Genomic DNA, 22,617 nt, shown 5'->3' with positions numbered 1-22,617 from the left:
CATTACAGCCCTTCAACTGTTTGCACGAGCAAGGGCGATCAAGGGCGATCAAGTAAGCTGTCTTTGCATATAGCGCATCTTACAACATTCTCCTTTGTAAATATAGACATTTTTTTCATCGCTGTATATCGCCCCAGAAGTCATATAATTGATACAATACTATAGACTCAAGCAGCGGTTCGGTTCCAGCTGTTTTCCGATGTGTTTTAGGCGTTTTGTCGGGGTGTTTGGGTACCGTTTTGTTTATGCCTGCCGGCAGACATAAACAAAACGGTACAAAATAAGGAGCCCCCTAAACGTCTCAAGACGTAAAAACAGTTGGAGCCGAAACGCTGCTTAGAGAGTAACAATAGTAGTACATGTAATATTTAAGACACTACATTGGGTTTCATACTGCACATACAATAATTACGTACATACAATAATTACCAACAGTACATTCGCGTACCATATATTAACATCACATAACTATAGGGACAAATCACGTTCCAACGTCAAAGCATCATGACACTTTTGGCACATTTTAGGTCCGTGTGTGTAAAGACTTATCATGTTGAACACTTTGTTTCAGTTGTTGATTTCAAACAACATTAATTACCAACAGACCACACTTACAACTTTGGACAAAATATCTTCATACAAATGCTTACTTGATACAGAGTTAATAATACAATGCGTACTTCTTACCAAATCTGTTTACGGTCACTTTCAGTAAACTATGTACAGTGGAAGCCAGTTGTGGCTTGTTAGTGACTTCGCTTCTTTGCACGACAAAAAATCACCAACGCCGGATAATTGCACGAAAATTTGTCAAACATCGTCGGCAAATTGACTGAAAATGCGTGCTTAAAATCGTCAGACACGGTACAAATAAGCCGATAACGGCTTTTGTGAAGTCGCTATACTGACAACATGTATGAAATTGTTACAGAACTACTGTAACGCGTAAATAAACTGTGTGTTGTACTACCTCACATACCACCTCTCGGCCCCTCCGACCGTGGTGATGCGGTCCAAATGACCAACTCCTCGTTATCGCACACGCCGGATAATTGCACAAAATTCGCTAGCAAATTGGGTGTGCAATTAAGCGGCTTCCACTGTACATGCATTACAAGGAGGATAAAAAATGACAACAAACTATTGACGACTGTTTTTTTGTTACAAACAAATGCATCAATAGATAACCGTGATCAATTACAATCATTTATATCCACCACCAACGGTAAATTGATTTTCTTGTGCATGTCAATCTACATAATAAGTAAGATATTTACAATTCCTTTTTGGAAAAGGCGAAAACTAACGATGTCCTAACGTGTCAAGGACGTACTATGTAACGTCCTTAATCGTACGAACCCAGGCCGTTCCTTATACTTTTAGATCTTCATTTGATTAGGAAAATGGAAATATAGACTTTCTGCTGATTTCTTCTCAGCAATGAAATTGCTCTGGTACTATGTTTATGTGCCCATACAATTTTCAAGAAATAATAGGCAAAAAACTGCCTATTCCATGCCCACGGTTTAAGAATCTGCCCCTGTTATAATTAAAGACGAATTATAATTAAAGGGCGGTCCTGCAAGGTGTTGCTAAAAGTGAATTCCAAATGGAATGATTGCGGGGAATCTGGCAACTCTATCGAAGAAACTATACTACTGACTCCACCCCAGGGTCGTTGCCAAAAACAATCACAGAGTCAGGATCCTGCGTGTTCCGTTAGGGGGCGTGGTGCCATTGCTGACCCTTAGATTTTCGTGGTTCGTCGTGGCTCTGTAACTCTACAGGGTGACGACGGCTCGGCGCGCGTTCCGGTCGGACCTGAGGCTCCACCCCAGAGTCGTTGCCAAAAACAATCACAGAGTCCGGATCCTGCGTGTGCTATTAGGAGGCGGCGTGCCGTTGCCAGCCCGTGGATCCTCGTGGTTCGTCGTGGCTCTGTAACTCTGCAAGGTGACGACGGCACGGCGCGCGTTCCGATCGGACCTCAGGCAGATGAGCGCCCCCAGTTGCGCCATGACGCTGGTGTTGAACCCGACGTACACCAACGTGTTGATGACGCTGTTGCTCATGGCAACGGCCTCCACGATGTAGAAGATGTTGAAGGTGCCCGGCGCGCCGGTGGCGATGGAGCTGGACGGGAAGAAGTCCCGCGCCACGATGACGCCGTGGTACGGGCCCCAGCACACCACGAACATGAAGAACTTGACGGCGAGCTGGACCACCTTGCGCCGAGACCGGGCCAGCAGGCGCCGCTGGGCGTCCGTCCGCTGCCCGGGGAGAATTCTTTGCCAAACCTGGGGACATGGAGTCAATAGTTAATTTGAGAGTAAATCAAAGACTGAACCACTAGTTTAAAGACAAGTTAATGATGCAATTTAGTGTACGGTATTGGTAAGTCTGGCAACCAACTATGACTCAAATTGCCATTATGATAATACAACGGACGTATTGCAATCTGACAAACACTGTCGACAGCACTTAATAAGAAAGGCAAAGAAAAAATAAAGATGCATAATGCTAAGGTAGTCATAATCTGAAATATTGCACCGGTGCAAATGTGACCTTCTACTGAAAAAGAATGCCATTTGTCTTGAAATCACTTCTCTATTATTATCTCCATGAAAAATGGAGATATAGTTTTGGGTGTGTCTGTCTGTGTGTGTGTGTGTGTGTGTGTGTGTCCGGATTTTTGTAGTGGGCATAACACAAGAACCTCTTGATGGATTACGATGATATTTGGGTTGTAGGCAGGTGTTGGGAAGACGAAGACGAAGGTCAAGGTCAATTTTGGGCCACCTGGTATGTGACCTTGGTACTGCAGCAGAAATTAATTTTTTGGATCTTTTTGAACTGGATGTGCTATGGTCTTGATTTTTGGATGGCAGATATCTTGTGACATAAGGGATATGTGGTGTATATTTGATCCCCCTAGTTATGAGTTTGAGTTTGATACTATACTTACTTTTACTTGGGCCCTTTGTTCCGGTCAGAACATAGGCCACCGATGATGGTCCTCCATTGTACCCTCCTCTGGGCTTTCTTCCTCAGATCCTGCCAGCTGTTGCAGATACTTTTCATCTCTTCCTCTGTATCTCTCCTCCAACTATTCCTGGGCCTCCCCCTCTTCCGCTTGCCCTGAGGGTTCCAAGTCAGAGCCTGGTGTGTAATGCTGGATGTTGGCTTCCGGAGGGTGTGACCTATCCAGGACCACTTTCTCTTGAGGATCTGACTGACCACTGGTTCTTGTCCTGCTCTGTCCCACAGCTCCAGGTTGCTGATCCTGTCTGACCACTTGATTTTAAAGATCCTTCTCAGACAAGTGTTAATGAAGGTTTGTATCCTGTGCTGCGTTGCTTTTGTTGTTCTCCAGGTCTCGGATCCATAGAGCAGTACTGACTTAACGTTGGAGTTGAAGATGCGGAGTTTGGTGGCTACCCGTATCACCCTGGAGGCCCAGACGTTCTTCAGCATGATGAAAGCTGCTCTCGCTTTCCCTATCCTGGCTGTAACATCCTTATCCGTGCCCCCGTGGTGGTCTACCACACTTCCCAGGTATACAAAGGACTCTGTCTCCTTCACTTCTTCACCTCCAATTGTGACTGGTGTACTGTTTGTAGTGTTGATTTTCATGAGTTCTGTCTTCTTTCTACTGATCTTGAGCCCTGTACTCAGTGATGTTGCATCCAGATGGGCTGTTTTATCCTGCATCTGTTTGTGGTTGTGTGAGAGAAGTGCCAGGTCGTCGGCAAAGTCCAAGTCTTCTAGCTGTGACCAGAGCGTCCACTGGATCCCATTACTCTTCCCCTTTGTAGTTGTCCTCATAATCCAGTCAACACTCAGGAGGAAAAGAAGCGGTGATAGTAAGCATCCCTGCCTTACTCCTGTGTTCACGTCAAAGCTTTCTGTCAGCTGTCCTGCATGTGCTACTCTACACTTCATGTCCTCATATGTGCTCTGGATTAAAGATATGAACTTCTGTGGTAATCCGTAGTGTTTCAGCAACTTCCACAAGGTGGCTCTGTCAATGCTGTCGAAGGCCTTTTCGTAGTCTATGAAGTTGATGTATAGAGGGGAGTTCCATTCCAGTGACTGCTCTATTATGATGCGTAAGGTGGCAATCTGATCGGCACAGGACCTGTTCTTGCGGAAGCCTGCCTGCTCATCCCGCAGCTTCGCATCCACTGCATCCCTCATTCTCCACAGAAGAATTCTGTTAAAGACTTTCCCTGCTGTTGATAGCAGCATGATCCCCCTGTAGTTGCTACAGTTGCTTAGATCCCCCTTCTTTGGTAGTTTGACAAGGATGCCTTCTCTCCACTCAGAGGGAACTTGATCCTCCTCCCATATCCTACCAAAAAGACTATGTAGCATGTTGACTGAGCCTGCTATGTCTGCTTTGAGGGCTTCTGCCGGCACTTCATCTGGTCCTGCTGACTTTCCGTTCTTTAGGGACATGATGGCTTTCTTGATCTCTATCTTTGTGGGTTTGCCAGTGTTGATGGGTAGCTCTGAGTCTGCCGGTGGGATGTCTGGTGGTGTTTCAGGTGCTGGTCTGTTTAACAGTTCTTTGAAATGCTCTGCCCATCTTCTCAGTTGTTCTTCTGTTGTTGTGAGTGGGTTACCCTCATTGTCCTTCACAGGCTTGTCTACTTGTGGAAATTTACCTGCTAGTTTCCTTGTTGTCATGTAGAGGTCTCTCAGGTTTCCCTTCCCTGCTGCTTCCTCTGCCTGTCTAGCTAGGTCCTCAAAATGGTCCCTCTTATCCTTCTTGATGCTCTTTTTGACCTCCTTGTCAGCAGTTGTGTATGCTTCCTGTGCCTTCATCTTCTCTGATCGTGTCCGGCTTGTGTTCAGTACAGTTTTCTTTTGCTTCCTTGTTTCCAGCTTCTGTAGAGTGCTGAAGGAGATCCACTCCTTGTGTTCTGGTTTCTTCTTACCTAAGACCTCTTCACATGTGTCCAGCCACCCCTTCTTGACCTGTTGCCACCGGTTCTCAATGTCTGTATCCTCCTCTTTAAAGAGTTCCTGCAGAGGTTGGAACCTGTTAGACAGGCTTAGCTTGAATGATGTCTGGATGTCTTTGTCCTTGAGCAGGCCTACGTTGAATCTTTTGCGGGGGTTGGTGTTTGTGGAATACTTCTTCAGCCTCAGTCGTGCTGACATCACCAGAAGGTGGTGGTCTGATGACACATCTGCTCCCCTCATCACCCTTACTTCACTCCACAGTCGTCGGAACTTCTGGTTAATGCACATGTGGTCGATTTGGTTTTCTGTAACATGGTCCGGTGATCTCCATGTGGCCTTGTGTATTCTCTTGTGCATGAAGATGCTACCTCCTATGACCAGTTGGTTGAGCGAACACAGGTCTGTAAACCTTTCCCCATTGTCATTCATCTTTCCAAGTCCTTCCATTCCCATTACCTCCTCATGACCTGTGTTATCCGCTCCTACCTTGGCATTGAGGTCCCCCATAAGTAAAGTGATGTCCTTGTTTCTGTTCTTATCCAAGACAGCTTGGAGTTGCTGGTAGAATGCATCCTTCTTCTCTTCCTCTGCATCATTAGTAGGTGCATAGCACTGTATGACATTCATGTTGATGTTGCTTTTCTTGGTGGCAAACTTGGCAGTAATGATGCGTGAGCTGACAGGTTCCCAGCCAATGAGTGCCCTCTGTGCTTCCTGTGACAGCATCATGGCGACTCCCTCTGTGTGGGGAGCTCCATCTTCTGTGTGTCCAGAGTACAGTAGCATCTCTCCTGTAGCTAGCCTCAGCTGCCCAGCCTGTAGCCATCTTGTTTCACTCAGCCCTAGTAGTGAGATATTGTAGCTCCTCATTTCCTTTGCTACCTGTGCTGTCCTCCCTGTTTCGTACATAGTTCTTACATTCCATGTACCTATCTTTATGGTTGTCTTGGGCGTCAGAAGGGGAGTCGGCCTTGCAGCTTCCTTGCGGCTTTCACTGCCCTGCGTCATAAGCCCCCTATGTGGAGACCCTTCCTTGCCCATGACGGGTTTTTGGATTCTTATCATCGGTGCTTCTGTAACTGGTGGCTGTTTTACAGGTAGGGTAGTTGACCCTACGCCAACCCATTTTAACCTCTTGGGTGAGGGGCGAGGTCCATCCTTTAGCGACTACCCAAGCTCCACCCCCTCATTCGAGGTTACAGAGTAGGAACGTGCCACCTACCCCGGGACTAGGAGATTGGTACATTCGGGCTCTCACACCACGACAAGGCGGATGGACGGGGAGCCGATGTTAGGGCATCCCAGTGAGAGATACTATGATTTAGTGTAAATAGCTATTTTGTATTAAGCTGGTCGACTAGACATACTGCCTAAAGTAAATATACTTGCAGTCAATGCAAATTATAACGATTTCCCAGTCTACGTACCTTCCGAACCACCAGCACGCAGCACACCCCCATGACGAGGACCGGAAGTGCGAACTCCCCGACTATGGTGAAGAGGAAGTAAGCTCGGGAGGCCCGGTACTGGCGGATCGGCCACATCTGCACGCAGATCGCGCCGTCACCTGCACATAGGAGCAAGGTGATCTTGTGGTTAGGGTTGTTGATTTATCAAAATTGCAGACAATGCGATACATGTCAAACCTAAGCATGGGTGCCAACACATGCATACATTTACACTTCCCATTGAATGCACAAAGATAGAGCAACTGGTAAATGCATACAATAATATTAAGTCTAAAGAGAAACATTCTTGAGTAGAAAATAAGTTAAACTTTGTATATAGGTTCGGAACTTGGCGGTCAGAGGTCTAGTCTAGGCACGAAGATTGCTCCGTCACCTGTACACGGGAGCAAGGTGATCTTGTGTTTGGGTTGTTGATTTAGATCTATTGAAATTGCAGACAAGGCAATACATGGCAAACCCGGGCATGGGTGCCAACACATGCATACGTTTACACTTGCCATTGAATACACATTAAAAGCGCAACTGGCTAATGTGTACTCAAATGAAACAACAATATAAAGCCTAAGACAAACATTCCTTAGTAGAACATAAGTTAAACTTGATATATAGGTTTTGAACTTGGTGGCCTGAAGTCTAGTCTAGGCACAGGTACGGTAACTATTATGGTTGTTGACTTAAATCATAAAGATTTTGGACTGGCCCCAGGTCCTGGCGTGTTTGACCAATTACTGACATTACGTATCCTCAAGATCATGTGATACTAAGTTAAAAAGATCACATGTCTGTAACTCGTCGAAAATTGAGTGAGAATAACATGATTATGCCGTTGTTCATGATATGGCCCGCCATCTTGGATTCTGACCGATCACGTCATCAAATTAGCATACATTACGAATATTCAATCAATAATGTAACATAAACTTACATAAGCTGTATATGATATAGGAAAACTTGTCAAGAGTGGTTCAACAAGAAAACCTTGAAGAATGTGTTTAAAAAGACATTTGTTAAAACATGCCAGTCAGAAACAAAAAATTACAAACTTACAATTTCACCGTAGAACTGTTGCCAACAGAATTCTGGGAAAAGTTATTAAGTTTGGTACTCCAAACACATGTCGTTCAGCAGTTACGGAGCGGATACGGAGGTCAAAGTTGGCGCTGGCACTTTTAGCACTCTCCCCCCGTCTAGATAGGGCTAAGTAGGCATTGTTGGTTTTGTTTAAAAAAAAAAAACGACTTTCAGCTGAATCATTATCCAGAGGAAGCTATTCATCATATCTATGTGTATTGAACATGGTGACTAAGTGCGTACCTCCTACAGCGGAAATGGTGACGGAGTACAGGGCGGTGGGGACCGAGACGAGCAGCGACACGCCCCACACCAGCCCCACAGCCACCAGGGACAGCACGGACCCCATGCGTCTCTGAGGGTGGTACAGGACGATGTATCTGTGTGGAAAAACAACAAAAAAATAAATAAACAACAACAACTGTTATGTTTATTAAGCCTAATTAGCCTCTAGCCACCCAAGTAGTTGTACGGAACGAAACCGGTTTTTCGACAGGCTGAATAAAGGTTCAGAAACTTAGACTATGCGGCTCCAGATGTCTCACTAAAGCTAAGGGCACAACCCGCCGTACTTGCAACTGCGTGGTGTCTACGTGCCAAAACGTGGGCAAACTCACTTACCACTTGCGCAACGAACGATGCACGCAACCGGCTCACGACCAGGCGTGGCGTGCAGACCACATACTTACACCTTAGCTTGCGCAACCTTGCGAGAGACGTGCGTTGAGACGTACTCCCTCCCTGCTCTTGCCAGTCCTTCCCCACGTTTTCGGAAAAACGTGGCGGACGTGAACTCCCAAAAAACGTACGGACAAAAAGCACGTACGGCGGGTTATGCCCCTAGCTTAACTTAAGGGATGACATAGATGCCGGTTATCTGAAGAATGAGTCCACTCTACTATAATTACTGTTACGTTTATGAAGGTTAGACGTCCAGGTAACCACTTTCCAAATACCATTCATATACATCATAGACATCCATCACTCTTTTGCAGCGTCACTAGAATGGACTCATTCGTCATGATAATTGTGTAAGGGCAACATAGACAGTCGCAGAGTTTGTGTAATGACATTTAAAGGGTCAGTAACCGCAGAAAAGAAATTCGGCTCACTAGCCGGGCAGATAAAAACAAAATTGCATCGCACGAATCGCTTTTGGTCGTGAGTATCTACAAAGGCAGCAGGTGAAGCTGGTTAAGATGCTCATTAAAGCTGCAATTAAAGTAAAAACCTTTGGGGACCTTTCCCCAACTCTTGGGGTCATTAACCATGATGTCGTATATATGTTGACGAATATGCAAACTGCAAATTTAGCTCTCTGAATGTCCTTATTATCGTGATCAACCAAGTCGAACACTTTAATGATTTTATTGAACATTATTTGCTTTCACAAACTGCAGATACTTGTCTTACCAGGCCTTATATAACCAGGGGCACTTTCACTTATTTATCTTAGGTCATATGGCAAACGATAAGGGTCGGACACTGACCTTTTTATTTATCTGATTTTTTCTTCTGAAATTCTGGTTGAGGTGAGGTGATTATTCTCTGGTTACCTCAATATACATGTAGTCTTATCCCTGTGACGTTATAAACATAGAGTGAACTAGCGAATGGTTCTTGTTGAATCATATGATGTTTTGATAAATAAGAAAAATATAAGACGAACTTTATTGCCATGAACAGGAGGAACTTAGTAGCTGAACAGAAACTCTGTTTAAAGGCCCTGTCAGCTCAGAAGCTCATCGTATTGGCTTCAGATGGAGGAACTTACACTGCTCTTATCTGACTTTTCAACGACCTTCGCAAAACTTGTATCTACAGGTGCATCATTGTAACCGTCCAGTCACGTAACTTTTCCTGAGACCGTTTTATCCCGTAAAGGTACGTCATGTTCAACCAACCGCGGAAACATTAGTTGTGCATTTTCCTTCTCCCGATCCATTACGAAGGTCCATTGATGCAGCTTAAGTTGCCGTGAGTGTTGCGCAAGTTGTGGACGGCTTTTACCCCCAAGGTCATAATATTTCAGACTTACAAGAAACTCTTATATAACGGGTGAGCTGACCATGCATGCTGACAAAGACGCAGCGCACTCCTCTTTCTCCCTCTCTTCCAGGACTTACATGGGATAAAGAGATTACGGACGGAAACGGTGGAAACTGATTTAAAACCCTTTACATCCGTCTTTGGAGAGCGCACGTCGGGCACACCTTTGATGGTCTTATTCGTAATCGTGCCATCGTTAATCAGCAGTGTTATAGAGCTGCTGAAAGCTCTTCCACACGGGTACAAGAAGTGATGAATACATGCATGCACTCCGCGGCACATGTACGTGAACGTGATTTAGGATATGGACTTTTAGTGTTATAGGATGTTGTTGCATGGAATTAAGATCGCACTTATGAATCGATCAAGAGCTGAGCGCGTTAGGATTCTTTCGATGTTTTCTTTATCTCGTGAGGAAGGAGAGACAGAAATAAAAGAACATTTAAAAAAAGGAACGATGGATTACAAACGACACTGAGAAATAACTTTGAGAAATAATCACCGCTAAATGTGAAGGGTGGGGGTTTGAACCTCATGATGAAAGAATACAATTACACGTATCCGTTTGCAGAATCTTTTGAAACAATAAGAGAGGAATAAAATGAAAAGACCATAAGTGGAAAATTATCGAACGTACAGTAAAACAAGGGGCATTTCTGCTCTTCACCAATTTTATGTAACATGCTAAAAGATAACAGTATAACTAGCCCATTGTTATTTAAAATAAACCAACATACCATACATAAAAACACCACCTTTAAAAAAGGCTTTCATCGGCAGATGTAAGATGGCTTTGACTTCCTGCGATCCACACCGATCCGCTATTAGTATTCTTTGCCTCGATATGACTGACGGACAGCAACTTTTCTACTTCGGAAACTGATGACGATCCATTACGTAAATCTACAGGACAATCCTTCATACGTTTCGCAGGATAACCCAGGATCAACGAAATATGACCAATCAGAATGACTTTGGCAGATATGTGTGGAGACACATTGAATCTCTTCTGGTTCTAAAGGTCGACCTATCCATATAATAAGTTCCTGACGACAATATAATAATGACAGATCAAGTATAACTACTCTGCAGATGTTAAAGATCAGTCACGACCCGTAAATAATGTTACTAAAAATCTGGTCTCACCTTTCAGTGCGGTATTGAATTCAATTTCAATAGACGAATATAAACCTCAAAAGTGGCACGTTTTGAATTAGATTTTCTGACGTTTTGGCAGCTTATTCCAGCTTGGGGGGGGGGGGGGTGTTAATATTTGAAACTCCAGTCTCAAAGTGATATATGTAATGCCCAACTCAACTTGATATTCCTTCTGTAACCTCCCACTTTCACCGAAGGAAGAAAGACGACAGATGATTGTCGAAACGTTTGCTGAAGGCTGCAAAAATGCCAAGGTTGTGGAGAGAAACATGTTCAAATTTCATCATCATCAACATCAACAGCAAATCATTCTTTTTTCCTCCACAATCCTCATACCAGGAGGAAGTTCCACGCTCAGAGCTTTTTTCTTAGAACAACATCACTATGGAATAAGCTTCCACGGACTTGCTTCCCCACGGGGTACAATCTGAAACTGTTTAAGTTAAGGGTTAACAGAAATATGTCTTCACAATACAGAAATGTAACCCAAAACGCTTGAATGGCTCAACGAGCCTTGTTTTGCGGTGAACTCTTAGTAAATAAAAACAAAACATCATCATCACCACTATCATGCAATTTGATGTTGATTGCACTCACCATAGGTAATTTGGAAATCTTCCATCATCAAGACTAAGGTATTTCAGGCACCTCGTAATGAGGATGACAAATGATGATGTTGACGATGATGATGATGATGATGATGATGATGATGATGATGATGATGATGATGATGATGAGGAGGAGGAGGAGGAGGAGGAAGTTCTATGTCTTGTCAGGTATATATATCAGGCTGTTCTACGCAAAATAGAGGTCAGATCTTTGGAAACTTTGTATTTGGGAACTTGATAGTAATATATCTCATATTAAGCTTCAAAGTAGCCAACACCTTGTCTAATGCATTCCTTTCCAGCAACTCAATACGATGTTGTCAGAATGACCTATGGGATCTAATGTTCGGCTGTCAACCATAGTCTGTCTACGTGTCATGTCCAACATAAGCCTGCTCGTACCAAACTTGTCTTAATCTGTAGACTAGGGTACTGCCATAACCAAGGGTTAGGTTGGAATTTGTAGCATGATTTCGATCACTAAGGCTATTAACAAGTAGAATAACATTTCGATATAAGGACTTTCGAATTATGAATCGACTGTGTATAGATCTTTATGGGCATCTTCCCGTCATACAAAGTCTGTATATTGTATGCTAAGAATCAGCAAGCTGATTTTATAACACTTTGTTGTCAGAATCACCTATATGATCTAATGTTCAGCTGTCAACCATAGTCTGTCTACGTCCAACGTAAGCCTGTATGTTCATGCTCGCATTAGATCATCCTTAATCAGTAGAACAGGGCACTGCTACAACCCGGGGGTCAGGTTGGAATTTGTAGCATGATTTAGATCACTAAGGTCATTAATAACATTTCGATATAAGGGCTTTCGAATTATGAATCGACTGTGTATAGATCTTTAGGGGCATTTTCTCGTCATACAAAGTCTGTATATTGTATGCTAAGAATCAGCAAGCTGAAGTTATAACACTCTTAACTACTGAGATAGCGTAGAATGTATTACACATCATGTTGTAAGAGAATAGAAGCACGGAGCTTGACTTGCAGCTCGGTTGCCTCAACTTTGCCCGAGTCTTCTGACTTGTATAAGCGTGTTACGGAAGCTATCGTTTCAGGCTATACTTATTAAAACAGCGGAATGCCTTGTAGATTCGGGACCGCGAGAATCCTGATAATTACTGAAGTGAGAAGTTCAGGGCCACAAGGAGCAAAGCTTGTGCAGCTGAAACTCAATAAAAAGTCTATCCACCTGACTATGATATAAAATAAGATATCTCCAAACAGAGGATTAAATGCATTTTGATTTTATCTTTTGTATATTTGTTGACATTTATTTCAATGATCTCCATTATTGAGCATATAAAACATTAGTATTCCTTTAGTCTTGTTAATAATTACAAACATGTACTTCATATTACCAAACCTACTAACACATTAACGCTACACAAACCTGTAACAACGATTAGAACACTCATAACTCATACTTATCATAAAGACTATCAACAAAATTGATAACAAAGAATGGAGCTAAGACATCAGAGTCAACATTTGTATTTGATTTTTTTTTTGGTAATTCCTTGTACTCGTATCTAAGAAGCCGGTCCCAAAAAGTAACTACATTGTTTCTGTTGCCGGCTTCTTTCAGCATTTTATAAACCGAGAGGTTGAATAAATAAGATCAGTTCAAACTTTCCAAGGAGGTTAACCTCTAACCACGGCTGTAAGGTACACGTGCGGTTTGGGGTCTTCTATAAACCTAATGGACAGCTACAGGCAAAGCGTTGGTTTCTTCACTGACCATGCATTTTATTGGACATGGACTCCTTTCTCTACAAAAGGCATCGCAAAAGTTCACTAAAAGCATGCCGACACAAAAATGGTAGTTAGAGGGGGTTAGTGCCTGGGTCACTGGGGTCAGTCGACCGCCATCTCTTCAATCGTAGAGTGCAAGGCTCTGTGTGTTAGAGCGCTAAGAAATTTAGAAATCCACTTTGAATTTCTTTTATTGATTTACTGCCAACATGCGTCTAGGCAGCATTGAAATGATCGAAAGAAGCACTTTTCTGGACGGGCATTCAGAGTTGGCGACAGGCTGTCCTAAGGTGATAAAGCTCCCTTACAGAAAGCACTTGCCCTTTATCAAGCAAAACTTTTAGGACCTTTTTTGGGAAAATTTCCAAAGTGTGTTCCGGCATCCACACACTCTTTCTGTACCCCTGAATAGGACGGTAATCATGTTTGCTGTGTAGCCTGCAGAAACATGAGATCGACAGAATATCTTAAAGCGATAAAGCTTTCTTACAGAAAACCCTTTTTTTAACTTAGACTTGCACTAAACTTTTAAGAACTAAACTTTTTTTGGAAGGATTCCAAATTGGGTTTGGACATCTTATACTTTAATATGTCTCCCGGAAGGAAGATAATTGCGTTTTACGTGAAGCCCTTTAAGACTTTTTTGGACACTGGAGAAATATAAGATCAAAAGAATACCCGAAGGCGATGGATCCTCCTAGGATAGAAACACTTAGACATATATATAAGCGTTTTAAGTGTAACTTGTAAGAACACATTTGGAAGAAGACCAAGTGCTGCTTCTCTATTCAAACAAGCAGATCCATCCAGCCGTGAAACTAGTTCCTGTTCGGCGCTGATGAAAACTCGTCAGTGGCAAGTCGCTCAGACGTTTACAGGAGGTTAAGACTCTTACGCTGAATCAGCGAAGTTACTCGTTTCATCCAGATTTCATCCAGAGGTATTGTGAAAACTTCGCTCCGACATGCAAAGCACACTTGTTCCAAACTTTGAAAAATGGAACATGTACGTGAAAGCGCATTTGTTAGAAACTTTGAAACATGGGAGACCTACCTGAATACGTAAGTAGTTTTAATCAATATCCATGACGTCAATGGACCCCATAACGTGAAGCACTTCGTAGTCTGTAGTCATTAAATGTCTTATAATGTGATAGAAAGGCATTAGGCCTATCATTATTGCACTTAGACACTTGTATCGACGTACATGTTCACTGTCCCCGTGAAGTGATATCAATGGTAGGCATTCTACTCGCAACAATGATGTGATACTATACAGATATGCTATCAGTAGCAGTTCTAACTTCTAGATTCCCCCACGTTAGACACATGAGTTGCACGGACACATTTAAATTCCTCATGCGCTTTGACAAACCGACTTCAGCTAAACCCATAAAGTACTATATTTTCAACATTACTACTAAGCGTGTAGAAGCCGAACTTCTGTGTTAGATTAGACACGTCGATACTAAGTCTACATATTTTGTATTTGTTTGACCTGTTCTTAGCTCAGTTGGGAAGAAATAAGGGTCTTCATTTATTCATTCATTTATTTATTCACTCATTCATTCATTCATTCATTCATTCGTTCGTTCGTTCGTTCGTTCGTTCGTTCGTTCGTTCGTCCATTCATCCATCCATCCATCCATCCATCCATCCATCCACCCATCCATCCATCCATCCATCCATCCATCCATCCATCCATCCATCCATCCATTCATCCATCCATCCATCCATCCATCCATCCATCCATCCATCCATTCGCTCATCCATTCATTTATTCATTCGTTCATTTATTCATTCATTTTTCTCCGCATCACCGATACCGCAAATGTGATTTTGCTTTCATGTGATCCTCGCCACCTTTATGAAGTCCGTGTTTTGTATGCTAGGCACACCTGCACCTCCAGATGTCACATATAACGGGGTTGCTGCCCTCTCGCTACTACATCAAGATGTATCTCGTCATTAGAGGAGATCAGGGTGGTAGCTGTCAGGACTTAACTGATCAGGCGTGTACGTGGTGACGATCGATGCAGGCGGACAAGACGAAGGTCTTTTTGATCGCTGTCATCAGCAGGAGAAGGCTGACTGGTGTATTGGCTAAGACAATTTCTAGTTCATACTCTCTCTTTCACTCTCACTCTCACTCAGCCCCATATCTAGTAGCTGTAGGGACTCTCTGTCTGTCCCTACTGGTAGTTTAAGATGACATGTAATGTAATGTAATGTCTAAAGTAGTGACTTCAGACAACCCTTTTTTGGTGGGCAGAGAAGCTAAATGGCTGCTACACTCGCATACGCGCATGCTCCCCATGTGCCTCAACGTGTCATGGCAGCAAAAGCTAAGAAACCTACAGTTGAACCAAGATCTGTCACCAAGAAAACCCAACAGTGCAGATTGAAACTGGCTGGTCACTTTATAAAGTACATTAAGATATCATGCTTTCTGGGAGCCTACTACTATTAAATGGAGTTGGGAATCTCCCGAACAGCCCTCGTAACCCCTGCTCCGCCTATTGAGTCAGTGAAGTCAAGCTTCCCTATTAACAGCTTGTTGTTTCTGACTATGGAGAAGAGATGCTGCTACAGTTATCGATATGGGCCGCTCTTTATCTTCATGGTAGTAACATTAGGGTAGAATTGTACGAACTTGACTTTAAAAAAAAAAGAAAAGGAGGAGAAGGAATACCCAGACCCACCCGTTAAGACAATCTACATTGGATTGTATCCAGTGGGAGCTCGAACAAGATAAGTATGTTATCACAGACAGCCGAAATGGCGTTGGTTTTGTTGCTGGACAAGGCAGACTAATCCAGCTTGTGTTATTGTAGTCTTTGTGCAATTAGCCTTCGGGCCTGATTTTGCAAATAACTACTTGTTACCTTTGAGAATACGGCATGTTTCAAGCGCTATGATCTATATCAACACTTGCATACATGTTACGTCAGTTAAAGGCCGCTTAAGTTGTTAGTAATATCTCACTGGACTTGGGGTACCGGTGCGGCACTGCGGGGTCCGAAAGATTCTTACGTTTAGTGTATTTTGTTGTCTTCTATGTCGCAATTTTACGTATTACGCTACATCTAAATTATAAAAAAAATCGGCAAAAATAACACAGCAGTGCTGCAGTGAACGAACCGCATAGTGCCGCACCTTTGCCCCAAGTGAAATGAGATACCCACCGCCTTTAGGTATGCACACCCTGACAGCAGATTGCATTGACGGCTGAATGTCTTACACATCAAAGGGGTAGAGAATTGGCGCCAAAACAATTCTGACGTCACGATTGTGGTCTATCAAGAGAATGTTTATTTTCCAATCATCTCTGTAAAAGACAGGAGACAGCGCGGCGACACGTCAATCCCGTTCGACATGGCTTGACTTGTTGATAAGAAATTGGCGTTTCCTTTTATAAGATTGTGCCGGTAATTGAGATTCCTTATGGAAGCTTTATGCGACCTTTGTCATATCCGTCACTAAATGAAAAGTTTGTCACAGAATAATAAAACACTTTTGCTACGAAGCAAATCCATGCCAACGCTACAGCCCGACATATACGGTACAGCATGTTGACGACCAATCACTTTTATGGCGAGCATATACGTATAAAAAGCATGCGCACTCCTCTTTGAAAAGCACGTTGATGGATTCACCTTTCTTTCAAAAGAGAATTATTGTACGGCGACTCTCTCCCTTTCAGAATCCTACTCAACTTAGGATTATCACAGAAATCCTTAACCCTTCAGCTAGCCTCATCCCTCTTGAAACCTTTGCGGGAAATGTGCGACCCCAACTCAGACCTTACCATCCCTGAAATATCAGCGCGTACAAAACGCTCAGAACCTCCGAGACTCCTAACCTTTGGGGGTCGTGCAAGTCCGGCGGGACGTGTTGAAAGAAAATATGAAACGTTATCATAAAACTCCGCCGTGGCCAGGGCATCCGTGGTTAGGACCCGGGGTGTCTGCTTCAAACCTTGTTATCGCCATGGACACGGGTTAGATCGGGTGAGAGCGTGGTGTGTTGAAAGCACAGATAGAAGGCGTTTTGTTCACTTCAATTAAACCTGGCCTTTCGAGACTTTCATGTACGTACTTCCGCCAATATCGGTACCTTTTAGAGCAAGGGGTGAGACCCACAAAGGCACGACCTTTGGAGAGTTGCTTATCTAATTTAGGCCATATATCCCGAGGTTCCCCGTCAACACCATTTGCCCTTCAAAGCTAGGCAGCTCTGGCAGAACTTTTTGGGTACCTGGAGGGCTCTGAACGTGAATCAGCGGTAGCGCACGTAGTCCAGTGGTTAGCGGCCCTGCCTCTGGAACTAGAAGCCGTGAGTTCGATGTCGCTCACCCGACATGCACGCTACCGGAAAAGGTTGCAGTCCTTAGAACGGGACGTTAAGCCATGGTCCACTATTCACTGTGCTTGTCGAAAAGAGCTAGGGGAATTTCCCCGGTACAATATTAATGAACCTGTAAATACTGTACATAGCGCCTGTCCTCTCTGTGACGACCAGTGGAAGACTAGCTCTTCAGTGAGCTAAAACTGGATGAAGATGACTTTCCGTTTTCCTTTCGATAGCAGGAAATCGTGTATCCGTAAATAGTGTTATCAGGTTGGTAAATACTCAATAAAGTAACACAACTCTTGAAACACAACCAAAGTAGTACTCACTTCCAACGTTTCGGTGTCTATCGGACACCATCATCAGGGTTAGAATGCCATGGCAGGATCTGCTTCTCACCTACATCGGTTTAGTAGCAATGAGAAGCTGATCCAGCTATTCAATTTCTGCCCTGATGATGGTGTGGGACAGACACCGAAACGTTGGAAATGAGTACTACTTTTGTTGTGTTTCAAGATTCTAACTATATTCAAACTGATTTAAGGAATGTATTTTCGAAAAAAACGCGAGCTTTTTGCAAGATTCGTTTTTTTCAGACCATGCTGCAATGGAATCGGAAATGCTGGCGTTAAACCCTTCCCATGTGAAGTATTATCCATTTTATGTGATCGATGCTATCAATTCCATACAGTCTGTAGATAAATGCTCGGATGCTACAAAACGAAATGAGAGCAGGTTGATTGTCCAATATCTGCCATAACCATAACGATTGCCGTTGCTGACGCTGACGTCATCACAGTCTCAAGAGATTCCTTTCGTCAAATGAATCTTAATTTTACAATTCCTCGTAGGATGAGATTCGATTTTTGAAAAAAAAAGTTTGTAGGTCGATTCTACAACTGTGATATATTCAAATTAATTGTCGTATACGATATACTGTATTTAGTTCCTATATTAACATCTTTGCTTTGAACGAGAATGTAGAGGGCAGTACTAGCTTGGGAAAGAATTTGCTTTGAACAGAATACACAGGCAACACAACGCAACTCACAACGCAACTCAACTCGCTTTCAAGGTCAATTCCACAGCCGTAGTAACTTCTAATCAATTGCCGTATACAATATAGACAGGTTTTATACAACTGTCTTTGTTTTGAATGACAAATCCACTATGCAGCTCTTCTCAATATGTAAAAAGATGTCCGTTGAGAATCCTTCTCTAGTTTATTTTAACGCGGAATATAAATGTATACACCAAATACACAAATTCTAACAGATTTCTTGTCTCCCAAATCTATTCCGTCGAGGCCTGGCGCCTTTATAGATTGTGACGCATTCATAGGAACGCAGAGCGTGGTGTAAAATGTTAAGTGACGTTAATCAAGCTGGAAACAGACCTTTATATACGCAATATCTACCGGCGTCAGTCTGTTAAATTGCGACGGCTGGGCAGTGTAATAAGACGGGATATTTGATGATTTGTTGGCGATCTGCTGTACTTTCAGCAAGTGCTTACGAGACCACTTTATTAACGTATTATATCAACGAGTCGGATTAAAGTACTTCATTTGTTGTTACAACTTTGCAGATACGTAATCCCTCGTTTCATCTTTATGGGTGCCAGCTCGTTGGAAAAGACATTGGCTGAAATTACTGACATCAATCTTATATTGCAGAGGCGAGAATTATGTTACCTACGTCACGTAGGCCCTCATGAGAGATGTTGAAGCCAATCTAAACTGAAACCGTGTGGGGAATTTATATTTACACGCAAGAATGCGTAGTGCGGGTACGCAGTGATGTGCATTCAAGTATGTCTTTTTTTTATTTTTGTTAGTCCCTATAGCCTTAACTATAAAAAATTATGTTGAGGAATATACTGACATATAAAAACTGCACTGGTCTGTGATTTATCATTTGCTTCTTTCAGAACCGATTGCCAACAAGGAAGCCGTCTTTCTTCAGAAAGATTAAACAAGTGCGAGGTTGTGCCTTAGATACTTTTAGAGTTGAATACTTATAGGCCCCATTTCCACTAGACGGCGATCGCAATGCGCTCTCATTGTGACCTTAATAGGATATGTGTAACCTTCGCTTTCACATACATATATCATACAAAACATAAAAGTGTGACCAAGAAGACATTTGAACAAAACACACAAGTGTAAAAAGATTCGTTTCTTTTCTATACAATTCTTTGAGCGATCTGTCAAATTTAGGTCACAGAGTGAGCGCGGTGGGAGCGCCGTCCTACTGGAAATGGGGTAAATGGAATTCCCAATAAAGACGGGTAAAGGTGCCCAGCCACATTTAACCTTGCCAGGCCCAATTGCCAACTGTTAATCTAAAAAGGTAATGCATGAGTTACGTTAGGATTGGACCATGGATGGAATAAGAGCTGAACACCTATGAAGGTAAAACCTTATCCATTTGCTGCTCTGCCACATTTTTCTCCCAAGACGGATTGCAAACAGTTACAGACAGTCTTTCATGTTTCATTTGTACTTATATGTTCCGATGTGTATGTCTATTTATTTTCTTTGTAATATGCTTTTATTTCCTTTTATGTAAATATTGGGCCCTATTGGAAATCAGTTTGTCTAAACTGAATAGGGCACCCAGGCGGTTGAAAATAAACAAACAAACAAACTGGATGTTTGTCCGATATGGAAGGTTGTCCATGATATGTAATTGGCTTCTTATTTTGATCAAAAATATCCAGTATAGAGACAACCTTTTCTGATCTGCCACATTTGCTTTTGCCAGGAGCGATTGCCAACTGTTTCAGAGGCCATAATCTAGGGAAGGTTGTCTATGATCAGAATTGGCTACTTATTTTTATCGGGAATACCCAGAATAAATGAAACGTTATACCCTTGCTCTTCAGTCAGTATTGAAAGGCCATATAATATTTGGAGTGAGTGGGCGTCGGAGTGATGCCGCGGTCCTGAACACTACAATCCTTTCAACACAGCGGCTGATGTGGGTAATAGGTAACCGTATTGTTTGTACTTTATTCATACCCAATGAACCGCCTCGTGGTGTAGCGCACCATGGTTGTACTGAAAACGGACTGACGGCGGCGGGTTCTTTTACATACAGTTCCTAGTATATATGTAGCGTCCAATCCGAGGCAAGGTACTCATTTTCACCTGCGTCTAGCTATGAAATAGGTATATATGAAGTACCTTTTCCATTGGGGATTCGAGCTCAGTACTTCCAGATTCTGAGTAAATAACCCTAACTACTAGAACACCGAAAATAGTACCATCTTTGAAAAGAGTGTTAACAGGCTGTCGATAAACGTGACCTTCGAAATAACTCAGCTCGCTCACACATCCATTTCCTTGTGACAAATCGCTGAAAAGGCGAACCCATTACACGCCTATTATCCTTTGATTTGGCACTTAGCAAGACTCCTTTCTCTCAGCTCTTTTGGGTGGATGGAAGATCTTAGAGAATGTAAATCGTGAGGTGTTTTACGACAATGGCGTCGGGTCGACAGATTTATAAATATTGGGGTGTATTCTGTGAATAAAGTCTATTCACACGTAATGACGATGTATTGGGCGGGGTTATCTGGGGTAATAGGGGAAGTCAGGATAGACCACTGCATGCTGAGATTAGTTTGAATAACGTCATATTGCCCGCGACAGGTTGTATTTCTAAATACGGACCCTAAAATTTTTATGCATGCTGCAAGGAAGTTTGACCTTGCAGTGCTTAGATGGTAAATTGTCACTGCACTTGGGGCACAGATGCGGCTCTGCGGGGTTCGTACACTACGGCACAGCTGTATAATCTTTTCGTCGATTTTTTATAATTTAGATATTGGTTAATACGTAAAAGTATGAAATTTTTTTGTTTATCCCTGAAATTCGTTGAGTATCTTTCGAACCCCGCAGTGACGCACCAGTGCCCCAAGTGAAATGAGATGCCACCTTTAGGTAGATATCATGCCACATCCTCAGATCATCACTATATCAAAGACGTCTGATCAGTTTATCAACAGCTGAGTATGAAGTTTGTATGGCGGTATGTGAACATAACGAGATTTGTAATTGGTTTATTGATTGCTAGAGCATGTATGAAATCGGCCTTGCAGTACAAACTAATTGCGCCGAGAATTATTATTTTGTTTTATTTGGCACGCAAAGCCAGGGCTGCCCAGCTAGCCTGTGGCTGATAAAAATGGCTTGCCTTGCTAACGAAAACAAACTGATGTGGTATTTACAAATAACGTCAATAATTTCGACATGGTATTGATTTATTGTGTGCGGACTAACTCAATTAAAGACGTGTTTCTGTTTTAAATTATTAAATCAAAGCAATGATAGTTCAGAGTTTAGCGAGCGTAGGTTTCGCACTCTTGCTGTGGCGCAGAAAAGCCTTGAACATTAAAAAATCAGCGAAGTTAAAAGTTGCAACGTATCATTTTATTGCTTGTCACGACTTGCTCAAAAAATAACTTCAACGCCAACTGCGATTCAAACTCATTTACCTTCTTAAGGGCTAGTAAAAGCCAATCAGGTTAAACGCCCAATGTATCTTATTCTTACAAACCAGCTGTGACAGATAAAACCAACCTGGAGACGGACACGATAACATAATTGACAAATGGCAGCTCTTCCTGTAGGTCTGTCTGTCCAAGTTGCCACGGAAAGTGCGATCGCGAGAGTAATGCCCCCTTTCCACTAGGACGGTGCTATCACCGCTTTCTCTAGCTCTGCGACCTAAAATATGACAGATCTCTCAACAAATTGTATAGAAAAGAAAATAATTTTGTCGACCTCTCAGTCACACTTTTACATGCTGTATGATATACCCAGTATGAAATCAAAGGTAACATATATCCTGCTTAGGTCGCAGTGAGAGCGCAGCGCGATCGCCGTCTAGTGGAAAGGGGGCCTGGATTTGTGCCTTCCAATCGAACCTATTGATTGTGTGTAAGTAATGTGTCCTTGGAGGCAAGGAAGGGTCATGAACAACAAGATACGGAGTTTCCGCCGGCTGGATCCAGCCATCGCTCCGCGTTAGGATAACGATTTCTTACATGCCTCAATCAGTTCGGAGACTATCTTACGGTCGTCCAGGACAAATTGCTTTTCTAACCTTGTTAAGGGTTAAACTGGCGTGTCAAAACGTATTTGGCAGTACCAGTAAAGCAATG

At 42.8% G+C, this 22,617-nt stretch overlaps 1 protein-coding gene across 1 annotated transcript; it reads right to left on the bottom strand.

Moving 5' to 3' along the window:
- Positions 1-1,856: 1,856 nt before the first annotated feature.
- LOC118428588 (prokineticin receptor 1-like) lies at positions 1,857-20,502 on the bottom strand. Its single transcript, XM_035838687.1, has 4 exons — positions 20,471-20,502; positions 7,752-7,888; positions 6,396-6,535; positions 1,857-2,297 (listed from the first exon to the last, which is right to left on the bottom strand). Exons 1-4 carry the CDS (start codon positions 20,500-20,502, stop codon positions 1,857-1,859), a joined length of 750 nt encoding a protein of 249 aa, XP_035694580.1.
- Between the last annotated feature and the right edge of the window lie 2,115 nt (positions 20,503-22,617).

This window comes from Branchiostoma floridae, chromosome 13 (assembly GCF_000003815.2).
Source record: "Branchiostoma floridae strain S238N-H82 chromosome 13, Bfl_VNyyK, whole genome shotgun sequence".
Classification (NCBI taxonomy): Eukaryota; Metazoa; Chordata; class Leptocardii; order Amphioxiformes; family Branchiostomatidae; genus Branchiostoma; species Branchiostoma floridae.
Note: the sequence above shows the minus strand (reverse complement) of the source record. Positions and strands in the feature narration are given on the sequence as shown.

Bases quoted from the DNA above. Each gene is read 5' to 3' on its own strand.
- LOC118428588 (XM_035838687.1), bottom strand. From the start codon at position 20,502: ATGGTGCGCTACACCACGAGGCGGTTCATTGG. The intron at 7,889-20,470 runs GTATGAATAAAG...TTTTCCACACAG, and splicing joins ACCACGAGGCGGTTCATTGG to ATACATCGTCCTGTACCACC. The intron at 2,298-6,395 runs GTACGTAGACTG...CCATGTCCCCAG, and splicing joins GCGTGCTGGTGGTTCGGAAG to GTTTGGCAAAGAATTCTCCC.